At 56.5% G+C, this 12,796-nt stretch overlaps 1 protein-coding gene across 3 annotated transcripts in view; it reads right to left on the bottom strand.

The window, feature by feature from the left end:
* The window catches only part of Ece1 (endothelin converting enzyme 1), a 94,315-nt gene that overhangs the window by 49,896 nt on the left and 31,623 nt on the right, over positions 1 to 12,796 (bottom strand). Inside the window, exons 1-2 of one of the 3 annotated variants that reach the window (XM_047545594.1) lie at positions 10,740 to 10,766; positions 1,941 to 2,027 (exon numbers count right to left, since the gene is read on the bottom strand). In XM_047545594.1, the coding sequence (XP_047401550.1) occupies positions 1,941 to 2,027; positions 10,740 to 10,751 (99 nt within the window). In that variant the 5' untranslated portion in view covers positions 10,752 to 10,766. Of the gene's footprint in view, positions 1 to 1,940; positions 2,028 to 2,145; positions 2,268 to 10,739; positions 10,767 to 12,796 lie in introns of those variants that run through there. The other 2 variants (XM_047545583.1, XM_047545602.1) reach the window with 2 other exon arrangements.

Raw genomic sequence — 12,796 nt, 5'->3', positions numbered from 1 at the left:
CTGCAAAAAACAAAAACAATGAGAACAACAGAAACCCAACTCTGCCTTGTGAGTTGAGGTAGACAGGTCTTGACTCAGAAATGCAGGCACTGGAGAATTCACTTTTGCCCTGGGCACCACGCAAGCCAAGTGGGGTACCCACAGAAATGTCCCAGCTGGGGCTAACCCTTTTGCTTTTCCCTGCATGGCAAGTGGAAAATATACCCAGTTGGGCAGTGCGGCATGGGGATACCAAAACTGACCTCCGACCCACATGACAGCAATGTAGCCACAGGAAGTCCCCAACTTGTCTCTGGGGCTCAGCTTTGACATCTGTACCATGGCCACCCTGGCCCTGACTTCACAGGTCACAAAAACAACAAGACTCCCAGCAAACCCTGTGGCATGCATGACATCCACGCTCTCTACTCCTGTCTTACAGATGAGGGAACGGGACTGCGGAGGCTGAGCCCCACCCACGCTCACCAGTGGTCAGAATTCAAACGAGGGCCCCTGGCTTCAGAGTGGGCTCCCTGTGCTCTGCCAGGGGTGCCCCTGGACGAAGGACCTGCTGATCTGAAGAAGGCTGTCAACCCAGCGGGCCGCCGTCAGAACAACAACACAGCATGCTATTTTGTTGTGAATTCTGGCGCTTTTGCGCTGATATATTTAGAACCTTCTGGGGACGATGAGATGGAAAAAGATTGCTGATTAGATTCTGTTTTGATTTGTGAAGGGAAAATGACTGCTACAGAAAAATAACTTCCGGCTGGATTCAGCCTCCTAAGGTTCACAGGGAAGAGGATCTAGACAGGTTGGGTTTGATTTGTCACTCTCAGACTTCTAGGTCTGTGACTGAGCTAAGAGGGGTTCATCGCCTCTCCCAGCCTCAGTTTCCCTGTGAGTTGGGGGAAGTGACTCTATAGCTCCTGGTGGTGGTCCTGAAGGTAGGAGCCTGTACCTAGGGCTACCTTAGCATAGCGGGTAGAGCACTTGGGATATGAGTTTGGATATCCCTGGGCCACTTACCTAGTCTGGAGGACTTGGGTGTAGCTCAGTGGCACAGCACTTGCCTAGCATGTACCAAGGCCTGGGTTCAATTCCCAGCACCACAAAAACAAAACAAAGCTGCCTGGAGAAGGAACTTGATCAATGCTGCTCCCCTTTACTGCAATCTGAACTCCAGCTTCTCAGGGGTGTGTCTGGCTACAGCTGCCTGTTTCCACTCTTCCCAAGCCTGCCCTTGGGAGGAGTTCTGATTGGGTGTCCGCTCCCCACGCAGCCCCAAGACTCTCCTGGATCCCTCTCCTGATCTACCTACCAGAAGTCCTCCTGGACTGAGGTGTCCCACTCTTGCCCTCTCTGGGCTGTTTCTCAGGATCCAGATCACAGGGCAACCCTGGGTCTCCTCATATTTCCAATTCGTTCCCACCCACCTGCCCAGGTACAAACCCTACCAGGGCTGACCACCTGGCAAGAACTGTCCCAGGGCAGGTGCACAGGGCAAGGACAGCAAAAAGCGGTCTGGCTCACTGGAGGTGGCTAGTCCAGGGTCGGATTCCCACAGGGCAGACCCTGGAGGGGAGGAATCCAGCTTCCCCGGAGGCTGAAAAGGGGCAGGGAGAGAGGGACAGAAAACCAGTTCTGCCCCCAGGAAATTCAGGTCCGGGGCAGGGAGGGACAGGAAGAAAGGGAAATGTCTCCCAGATAGGGTGGGTTGCCCAGGACCGAGTGTGGGATGCAGGGACTTGCGGGGCAGTTTTAGCCTCCGCCAGCTGCCTCTTCGGTGGCACGGTAACTGGGCCATCTGGGGTCTAGGGGTGCTCAACTCTGCCACCTGGGCATAGCCGGAGCAGGTGTGCGGGAGGATCCGGGCGGGCAGGCCAGGCGCAGCGCGGCCAGCAGGGGACCTGGCGGGCGGAGAGCGGGCGCAGGCGCGCAAGCCGGCCGGCGGCTCCTACCTGCAGGCCGTTGGGGTACGTGTCGCCCTCGGACAGCGAATCCACCAGGTCCTCCTCGTCCAGCGTGGCGCGCTTGTAGGTGGACATCTGCAAGGCCAAATGCAGCACGGACTCCCTCAGCGCCTCCATGGCTCGCGCCGAATGGGGAAGCGGCCGCGCCCCGCCCCGGCCGGACACCCGAGCCGCCCGCCGCCCGCCGCCTCACCCCCAGCGCCGACAGCACGGCGGCCACCGGGCGCGGCGGCCATGCGCTCCGCATGCTGCGCCCCGCGGTGCCGGGTCCCCGCCGCTGTCGCCGCCGCTGCCACCGCCGCGGGATGGGGGAGGGCGGGCGACGCACCGCCTTCGCGGGCGGAGCCTGGGCGGCGCGGCTCCTCGCCGTCTGGTCCGCGGGGCGCAGCAGGCCTGGGGCCCGGAGGAGCCGGGGACCCCGCCCGCCCAGCGTGGGACCCAAGACCCCCGCGGGCAGGAAGGCCTCGCAGTGGTGAGGCCCGTGCCAGGCGCCGAGAGTCGGTATGGGGCCTGGCAGGGAGAAAGGCTCCCCCGCTGCCGGCCCTGGGAGGGTCCGGGGTCCCCATCAAGCCAGAAGCACTCGGCAGGGGCTGGGCGAGGAGGGGAGGGGGATGAAAACGACAGGCGCCCCCGCCCCCGCTCAGGTCTTGCCTTTCCTCTAGCTCAGAGGGGTTTTTCCTCTCCCCTTTTTCTAGTACTGGGCACTTTACCCCTAAGTCACATCCCCAGCCCTTTTTATGTCTCACTTAGAGACAGGGTCTCACTGAGTCGCTCAGGGACTCGCTAAATTGCTGAGGCTGGTTTTGAACTCGCGATTCTCCTGCCACAGCCTCCCCAGTCGCGGGGTTTACAGGCTCTGCCACCACACCTGGCTAGCTCAGGGATTTTAATGCCAGAGTTCATGAATGAATTTCAGAAAATTCCAGGGAACTGCCCTGACACAGAATGAAGAAAGCCACGTGCATTTGGGTGGCTAAAATGTGGGTGATCCGGTGCTTGCCACTCTCTCAGGTCGCTGCCCTCCCTGTGCTGGGATGTAGCTCAGGGGTGGGCAGTTCTCCAAAGCATGCAGCACCCCTGAGTTCCATCCCCAGCACCCCCAAAATGAACAAAAACATCATTGCTTTAGACCAGGTCAAAACCAAGTTCCTGTGTATCAGTTGTCAAACCAACCAACCAACCAACCAGGAAAGTGACTCTTGGGTCCTACCCCAGAGCTCCACACAGGTATCCCCTCAGAACCCTTCTCTCACCTTTCCTGTGCCCTAGACTGGAAGAGTGGACTGTCCCAGGTGCCAGGTGTTCAGCTGGGAGCTCTGGGCTCCAGCACTGTCCCTTCCACTCTGAATCCAAAAAAGGCTGAATCCAGCAGAGTCCCAAAGGACACTCCACTTCTAGCAAACTGTGGAATGCCTGAACTTGAGCATTTTTCAGTTTTGGAGAATGCATTTTTGTTCATTCCTGGTTGAGTCTCACAATCGCACAGATGCTCGAATGCACAGGATCGGAGTGGGAAGATGAAGGCCCGGGTCTCAGGGATAGCAAGCAGGGTGGGTCCCGAGAGTGCCCTGGCTGCCACCCCTGCTGCCTCATGGCCTCCTGGAGCAGGCAGAGCCAGCCTGCAAAGTGAAAATTCTCATCTGGCCACCCCTTGCTTAAAAGCCCTCAGCCACCCCTGGAATGACATTCTGACCTTTATCAGGACCCAAGCCCTGGCTGATCCTGTCCCTTATCACAGGCTGCTCTTCACCCACTCAGGCATTCACTCAGTTCTTCAGATTCCCCAAGGTCTCTGTAGTTGCTGCTGCCTCCTCTGGAACTTTCTTCTCTCCTGAAGCAGCCAGCTTCTGCTTCAGGTTTTAGCTTAAATGCCCCCTCCCGCAATATCCCCATCACACTCAGTAGCTCTGCACATTCTCTATTACAATAGCCTGTTTACTTTCCTTTATAGAATTTATTGTAGTCTATTCATATTTTGTTGTTTTTATTGTCTCTTTTCCTCCTTCCCAGAATCACAAGGTTTACCAGGGCTGGGACCTCACCTGGCTTGTCCAAAAAAAAAAAAAAAAAAAAAAAAAAAAAAAAAATCCCTTGCCTCTGTCATATAGTAGGTGCTCAACAAACAGCACCTACTTAAAATGAATGGTAGAACAAACCAGGGAGGGGGTGCAAGGGTTAAAATGAATGGTGGAGCGAGCTTGGGGTGGTGCCTTTATGTTCTCAAGATTTCTGTCTCTGTAATGCTGAAGTACAAAAGGCATTACAAAAGCACAGGTCCTGGGTAAGCGGCGAGAATCTGAATTTGTGAACTTTCTGCCTCACTCCCCCTTGGTAGAACAGATCCATCCCATTATCCCCCTCAAGGAGAGCAGGACTCCAGGGCTGCTTCATCCAGTTCTGGATCATAGCTGTGATTTTTCTACCCCGGGATGCTGGGTTACGTTGGCAACAGGAGTGAGACAGCTCCTGAACTTCCTCATGCCCAGAATCAAAACCAGCACCTCCCCGGCCCGCGCCGTCAGCACGTTCTCCTGCTGAATCTACACACGTTTACATCTGGCTCTTGTTTTCTGTAAACCGTAACCACTTCCGTGGGACCTGCAGAGAAGCAATCTAGTTCCTTCTCCCCAGTTTGATCAAACTAGGCTTCCTTTTCCCAGCGTTTGCCTCTTTCTGCTGCGGGCAGGTGGGCGGTCACTCCCAGGCCAGCCCGGCCCAGGCAGTCTCCCTAGCTTGGCTGCTAGTAAAGTGTCAACTGCCAGAGCAAGAGGCCCTTGATCAAAAAGCTAAATCACCTGACATCCCCTTGGGCACCCCTGGGTGTGAGCCATCTGTGGGTTCCCTCCTCTCGCCCTCCCACCTTCCCCAGAAGCAGGTAGTTTGGCCCCTTGGGCGGAAAATGAAACTGCGGCTGGGCCGGGACTCGGTGTGCTTGGGCCAGGGCTCCCTCTCCTCTCCTGCGCTCGTGGCAGGGACCTCCCTTTCTGGACCACCCTCCCAGGCCTGCTGCCTGCTGTGTCCCTGCACAGCCCCCCGTCGCTGTCTTCCAGGAGCACACCGCCCACTGGACAGGAGGCCCGGGAAGCTGGGTGTTGCCTCCAGGGCCTCACCTGGGGCTGCAGCCTCCAGATGTTAGAGCAGAGGTGGGAAGCAAGACAGGGGGGCGGGTGAGTGACATCCCAGCAATGGCAGCCCCACCCCCGATGGGGGACTCCCTCCCCATCTTGAGTCCCCACAGCCCCTCAGGCTTGGCCTCAGCGGATTCACTTTCATTATACAGCAAGGGGAGGGGAGAGGGGCTGCTCAGACCAGACCGCCACCATGGGCCATGAACACCTACTGTGTGCACTGAACACGAAGTATCCCATCTGCCCTCGCTCCTCACCTCCACTTCACTTAAAGACTGAGTCAGAGAGCAGGCAGCACTTGTCCCCTTCCGTCACCAAGCTGGAGAGCAAGGACCAGGGTCTTCTGAGCCTGCCTCCCAATCCTGCTGGTGCTGACCTCGCTAAGCAGCCTCCAAAGCCCAAGGCAACAGCTAGAAGGTGGCGGGCAGGCCTGGGGAGGGGCCTGGGGCCGGACTCTGGTCCATGCATTTTGTGGAAGGCGGGCTGCGTCTTCAGGTGGGGACCTCACGGAGCCAGGGTGCCCGGGAAGATCAAGGTGCTGGGCGGCACAATGGCCAGCGCTCCTTCTCCCTAACTGCCTCATTTGCGGTCGCAGGTGCCACACCCTTGGCTTTGTGGGGAGTGCCCGCCCTGGTCTGCCTGGAGCTGCCTGGAGCCTGAGTCTGGGCTGACTCAGGGCCTGGCGTCCGGGAGAAGGCTTTGCCAAGGCTGGGAGTGGGGCGATGAGAACCCCAGTCCCGCGGAATGCCGGGTGCCCAGCGTCCCGGCCACACAGGGAAAGCGATGGTAACCAGATGGGGGTGCGTGGCGCCGTTCGGAAGCCCGGCCTGTGGGGACTGAGGCCTGGGTCACGTGTTTCTGACCACAAAGGCCTTGTGGCCTGATGCCACCCAGGCACAGCCCATTTGTCTGGACAGCGTTAGTCACTCCCACGCCTCTGTGGTTGGAGTGCCGGAGGCAGGGGATCTTAGGGAGTCCTGGAACGTGTCAGAGGCAAGAGCAGCCCCGCGAGTGAGGTTCTGAGGCCAGGGACTCAGCTGGCGCGCCCCAAGTGTTGTCACATTCTACTCCCAAGCTCAGCTCTTTAGGGAGGCCGCCCTTGTGGCCAAGGGCCCATCAGTTACTGCTCCTGGTGCCAGTAATCAGCTGGTCTGTTAATCCATCACGTGTCATCCAGTGCACACACATGTTGCATGTGAGCCAAATGCTTATTTTCAACAGGCACAGTGGGTAAAAGGCCTGATTCCAAACCTCAGTTTGGAGCCTTACTCTCCAGTTCCCAGCTGTGTGACCTTGGGCAAGTGACTCGGTCTCTCTGTGCCTCAATTGTCTCATCTGTAAAACGGGGGAAGATTAAAATAGCACCTCCCTCTAGGATATCAGGTTCTAGGTCAGCCTGAGAAACTTAGCAAGACCCTGTCAAAAATAAATAAAAGGAACTGGGAATATAGCTCAAGTAGAGCGTCCATGGGTTCAGTCCCCAGGACTGCTAAATAAATAAACAAACAAATAAAAATAAGCCAGCATGGTGGTGCATGCCTGTAATCTCAAGGACTCAAAGACTGAGGCAGGAAGATTGCAAGTTCAAGGCTAGTGTCAGCAACTTAACGAGTCCCTGTCTCAAAATAAAAAGGACTGGGGATGTGGCTCAGTGGCAAAGCACTCCTGGGTTAGATTCCCAGCACCTAAATAAATATGTAAATAAAACAAAACAGTCCCTCCCTCATGGGACGGCTGTGATAATCGATGCAGATGACGTGCCCACTGAGCGTTAGCTGTTACTATTTGTGCTGTCGTTACCTTATAAAACACGAGGTTCCAGGGGCTGCGACTGATCCCCGCTGTCTGAAGAACAAACCCCCGCTCCTTGGACTGGCACTCAGAGACCTACCCCAGTCGCCCCATTCATCACCGGCACATCTTGCCTCATTCAACCCCGTTTGCCCAGCCCTGATACTTGCCAGGCCCTGGCTGCCAGCAGAGGGGCAGCTCTGAGCAGGACTCAGTCCCACCTGGGGGTCTGTGGCTGTCATCTCCCCGTCCAGGACTCTGCCTCCTTACTCTAACTACCCCGCCCCGACCTGCCGCCTCCCCCTCCACAAGCCCTCCCTCTGGCCAGCCCCGCACAACACCTGCATCATATTTAGGCCTCTGGGCATCCATCAGTGACCAAGAGGACCCCAGGGGGCAGGCAAGAATGTTTCACCTCGCTACCTTCATCCCAGCGCCCAGCGCAGAGTCTGCTACCTGGGGAACTGGGTGGTTTGTACCCCAGGTTTCACTAGAGCGTAGGCATCTGTGATTTCAATCATGAAGACACGGACTTTGCTGTCTGATGAAGCTCAACTCAGAGTCAAATAGGAGGACTTTGGGTAAGAGGCTAGACGGTAAAAATATGGCCATCGCTCTCAAGGGGGACACCTTTTGACATTACTGTTGCATTATCCATTACCTTGCTCAGTGTCTTTTACATGAGAAATTATCATGTGATCAATTTCTTTCTTTTTTCTTATTTTTTTGCAGTGCTGTGGATGGAATACAGGGCCTTGGGCATGCCAGGCACGCACTCTACCACTAAGTCACACCCGCAGCCCCTAATTCATTTCTTTAAAATTTTACAACAAAATTCTTGCAGGAGTAAATGGCTTCTTTACTTTTTTTTGGTACCAGGGATTGAACCTAGGGGCAGTCAACCACTGAGGCACATCCTCAGTCCATTTTATATTTTATTTTGAGGGTCTCACTAAGTTGATTAGGGTCTCACTAAATTGCTGAGGCTGGCTTGGAACTCACAATCCTCCTGCCTCAGCCTCCCGAGCTGCTGGGATTGCTGATGTGCACCACACCCAGCTTTTACTTTTTGTAATATGAGTCAGCCTTTATCCCTTTTTCCCTGGCTGCCAGGATGCTCACAGTCAATCTGAAACTCACTTATTGGTACTTTTTTGACCTTTATGTTCAGCTTTCATTTTACATTTTCCACTCTATTTTTCTAATTCCTGATTGTCTATTTCTAGAGTATATCATTTTTATTGAATGTAGTTTAGTTGTAACCAACCATGAATCCGGTGGAATAAAGCGAGTTAGAAAGAACCTGTATCAGGAAGGTGCTTCTCCTAACACACCACCCTGGAAAGGCAGCCTCAAGGCATTTATTTAACAGTGGGAGAATCTGGCCCAGAGACGGTAGAGGCAGACCTGGCCCCGCCCCAGGATGTGACCTTAGCCATGTTGCTTCCCTCTGGGGTCTCAGTGACCTCACCTCAGGCCCGCTTCCCTCCATCTTCCTCGCCACCCTGCTCACTGGCTCCTGCTCGCACGTACACTTTCCGGTCTTGGCCTTGGTCCAGCCAACATTTGGCATCATTCTAACCCTGTTGCTGTACCCAGGTGACAGAGGCTGATGCCACAGCCGTGGGTGGAACCTGGGTCATCAGTGGGTAGCATGTGCCCTTGAGTGCTTTACCTCTGTGGTCCTCCTCCCAAAAGCACGTTACCTGAGTCTCACTGTGAACCACCAGACAAAATCCACTTTGGGAACATTCAGCAGAACACTGACTGGTCCAACCCTCAGAACTGAAAGGGCAGCAGGGCGTGGTGGCACATGCCTGTAATGCCAGCAGCTTGGGAGGCCGAGGCAGGAGGGTCAGTAGTCCAAAGCCAGCCTCAGCAAAGGCGAGGCGCTAAGCCCATCGCTACATAAAATACAAAAAAGAGCTGGGGATGTGGCTCAGTGGTTGAGTGCCACCGAGTTCAATCCCTGGTACCAAAGAACAACAACAACAAGAAGACTGTAAGGCCATCCAAAACCAGGGAAGTCTGAGAAACTGTCGCGGTCAAAAGGAGCCTAAAGACACACAAAGACTGAACGTAACGTGGTCTGCTGGAGGGAAGAGAAGAAGGCATCGGGCACGCCTGGAGAGATGTGAGTGAAGCCGGACTTCGGAGAGTCACAGCGTCTCGGTAGTGGCTCGTGAATTGTGGCAAGTGTGGCTTAGGATGCTAACGTGACAGGAAGTGAGAGTGGTGTCCCAGGGAACTGTCCTCGCTGTCTTCCCCATAGTTCTATCTAAAACTGTTCTAAAATTAAAAGGGTTACTTAACAAAACAAATTCCCCGGAACAGAAAGCAGTCCGTGACTCCGCCAGCTCTTTCACAACCTCGTCTTAATCACACCTTGGGATCGCCTTGTGGAATAAGTCCTGAATCCCCATTTCACAGATGCAGAGGCTGAGGCTCCAGGCTGAGGGGTAGTGCTGGCTAGTGAGTGGCTCTGGGAGGCAAGCCTGGATCTTCCCCTGTTCCTGGGCCTTCTGCCCGGAGCCAGCTCTCTGGACAACCCCCTGTGGAGGCCACAGGTCACCCCAGTAGGCTGTGGGACAAAGGGAGGGATGTAGCTAGTGGGATTGGAGAAGGGAGATCCTGCTTTGTGCCTCCAAGGGGTCAAAGGGAGCTGGAGGCCTGAGCAGGGTGCCTTGGGGGCCACGGGAAGGCCAAGGGTGCGGAGTGTACGTGGCAGCTCAATGCTCCACCCTTTACTTTGAGAAGCGGCGGCCCTCTAGCCTGTGAGTTGGTCGCCCTGGTCCGGACCACAGTCCCAGGGCTGGCGGGAGACTTGCCCGCACACGCAGGAGCCAGGAACGCTCGCCCGCCAGGCCTGGGGGCACCCTGCCCAGGGCTGCCTCGGTGCCCGGGGAGGAGGCCATCCATGCCCAAGCCCCACGCCTGGTGGCAACGCCTCATCCCTCTCAGTGGGCCACCCCTCTCACCACCTGACGCCTTCGGCTGCCACCTCTGCCCCGTGGTCAGCATCCAGGCCCCTGGATCTCCAACTACAGCTCCCTCTGGTCGCTCACCTGCCGAGGGGCCCAGGTGGAACTTTCTAAACGCGCTGACGTGGCTCAGCCACTCTCCGCCTCACGCTCTGACTCCCCGGGGCTGGCGTAGAGGCCACGGTGCCGCAGCTCTCGGCGCCCTCCACCCCAGGATCTGCTCCCCTGGCACTGGGACTGGTCACACCCCTAACTGCCAAGCTCCTGGCTCACAGGCCTTGCGTACCTTTGTCCCCTCTGCCTCCTGTCCTGGTTGACCCTTCAGATGCATCTTCCTCCAGGCGGCCTTTGGGGACTGCACGGGGACCCTTCCCCATGCCCCCCAGAAGCTTGCTTCTAGCATCTCATCCCAAGGGAGTGACTGGCCTCCATGTGGGACCGTGGGACCTGACAAAGTCACACCATTGTTCGTCTGTGCTTTGGCTTTCTCACCTACCTAACGGGCACCAAGGGTGCCTCGCCTGTGGGGTCTTTGTACACAGTAAACTACGCAAGACACGAGGTCCTCGGCCCTGTGCCCATCAGAGAGATGGCCCTCAGCACACCTCGGTGCGTGTGGCAGTGTTCTGCAGGGGGAAGGCAGCACCTGAGAAGAGCACAGCCTGCCGGCATGAACCGGGGCTCGGCACCCGTGGGCGCGCGAGGCCTCCCCACACCGTGTGAACCGCCTGGGCTGCAGGGGCTTCGTGACCTGCCCGGAGTCACTTATCAGTAAAGAGCGAAGCCTGGATTTGAACCCAGGTGTTTGTCCCCCGAGCTGCTGTTCTGCTGTGATAACAAATAAGACGGTGGCTGCCACCTCCCTCCACCCACTGCTCCATCCTCACCGTTTCCGGCATCACCTCCCAGCTGGGTTCAAGGGCTTAGTTGTCTCCTCTGAGCACCAAGTTCCAGGCAGACCAGGAAGCCACAGCTGGCCCTGACCCTGCGGCACCGCAGATGCCGGGGCACCTTCTCAAGCTCCCGCACCCTCCTGGGCAGCACCAGCAGGCTGAGTGAGGCCCAAGCTGGGGAGCCAAGTGTGCCCGGACAACTCGCTGATCTAACCTGTAAAACTCAGGACAAAGTTAATCCGTCTCATTTAATGATACTTATAATGGTGATGACTGACCTGCTGGTAATTAGGCTCAGCCAGGAAACAGCTCATGGAAATGGTTATAATTAGTATTTGTGCTACCCAAGGGGGAGGGTGGTAGCTGAGCAGAGAAGTACCTGGGACAGGAAGCCCTGGGGACTCCCCCGACTGATCAACCCCAAGCCAACCAACTCATGTGAACGATCCTGTCGCCTCTCACGATGGCTTCCTGATGTGGGCGCTACTACCCCTTTTCTAGGGTGAGCAAACAAGCTCAGAGAGGTCACTTATCCAAGGTCACAGGGTCAGCGAGTGACAGCCAGGGTTCACCCAGGCTTGCCTGTCTCCCTGTCCAGCCCAGGCAACGTCTCCGGCAGCAGGAGCGACTGGGAAGAGGCTGGGAGGCGGGAGACCCATACACTGGGTGCATTTCTGGTGCCACCTTCCCCTGGGGGTCAGTACGTGACTTCCCCCTTTAGAATATAAGGAAAACCTGGGGTGGGCGAGAGCGGGGCTTCGGAGCAGGGCTCCCCGGAGTCTAATCCTCGGACACCTGAGCCTGGAGTCCTCACACCAGGGTCTCCTCACAGGGCCAGGAAGAGTTAAAGAGCAAAAAAGACTTAGAAGGATGCCTGAGTATCATCACACTGAGGGGAAAGAATGGGCTTTGCTGTGGGCTTTCTCATCTGTGAAATGGGGAGGTTGTGGCTGGATCAGGACAGTGGTTTACAAACACACAGATTTTTAATCCCATGGAGCCATTTATTAAAAAAAAAAAAAAAAAAAAAAACTCAACACGGGAGGGACGCAGTGGGGCACACCTGTCATCCCAGGAGTTTGGGAGGCTGAGGCAGGAGGATCACAAGTTCAAAGTCAGCCTCAGCAACTCAGCAAGACCCTGTCTCTGAATAAAAAATAGAAAGGGCTGGGGATGTGGCTCGGTGGCGAAGCGCCCCGGGTTTGGTCCCTGGTACCAAAACAAAAAACAAAGAACAACTTGGTACAAGCAGAGCTGCCCTGACCCTGACCCTGACCCTGACCCTGACCCTGACCCTGGTTCTCTCAAGGGATCCAAGAAATGGAGTCTGAAAATCTCTTTCTCAGAACTAATGGCTCTAAAGCTCCAAGACTGCAGGCAGGGTGGGCACAGAAAGTCTCAGCCAGGGTGGGGACGGGCTCGTCATTGCAGGGAGGACACACAGGTCATGGGACAGGTGGGCTACACTCATGGTGGGGTTCCCTGAGGCCTGCTGGCTGCTGTGTTCAAGCCGGACAGCTGTCCTCCGCGGAGGTGGCTGAGCAGGCTGAGAGCACTGGACTTGGAGTCTGGCCGGGGGTCTGCATCCCAGCCCAGCCACGTGGCCTGGAGCAGGTGTGTCCCCTCTCTGGGCCTCACTTTCCTCAACTGTGAGAAGAGGTGACAGCATCCTCCTTTGGGGGTCACCAGGACAGATGGACACAAGTGTGGGAAAAGGCTCTGACCATGGATGGCCACCCCAGATGCACACGGAAGGCTGCTCTCCCTCCTAAGAGCAGACCGGAGCTGCTTCAACCCCCCACCTGCCGGTCCCGTCGCCGGGCCCAGGAGGGCTCAGCATGGTGCCTGGTACGCAGTAAGTGCTCAGCGAGTTTGCTGTGCTCTGGTTTGGGGGACAACAGGTGGCTCCCTGGTGCCCTTGTGCAGTGACAGAGCTGCTGACGAGGCTGTCTCCTCCCGACCTGAGAAGTGGGGCTCCTGAGCTAATGTGCGGGCGAGCTCCCGCCAGTTCAACAGCGGCCACTTCGCAGAGGCTCTGACCGCACGCAGGC

This window comes from Sciurus carolinensis, chromosome 1 (assembly GCF_902686445.1).
Source record: "Sciurus carolinensis chromosome 1, mSciCar1.2, whole genome shotgun sequence".
Lineage (NCBI taxonomy): Eukaryota > Metazoa > Chordata > Mammalia > Rodentia > Sciuridae > Sciurus > Sciurus carolinensis.
Note: the sequence above shows the minus strand (reverse complement) of the source record. Positions and strands in the feature narration are given on the sequence as shown.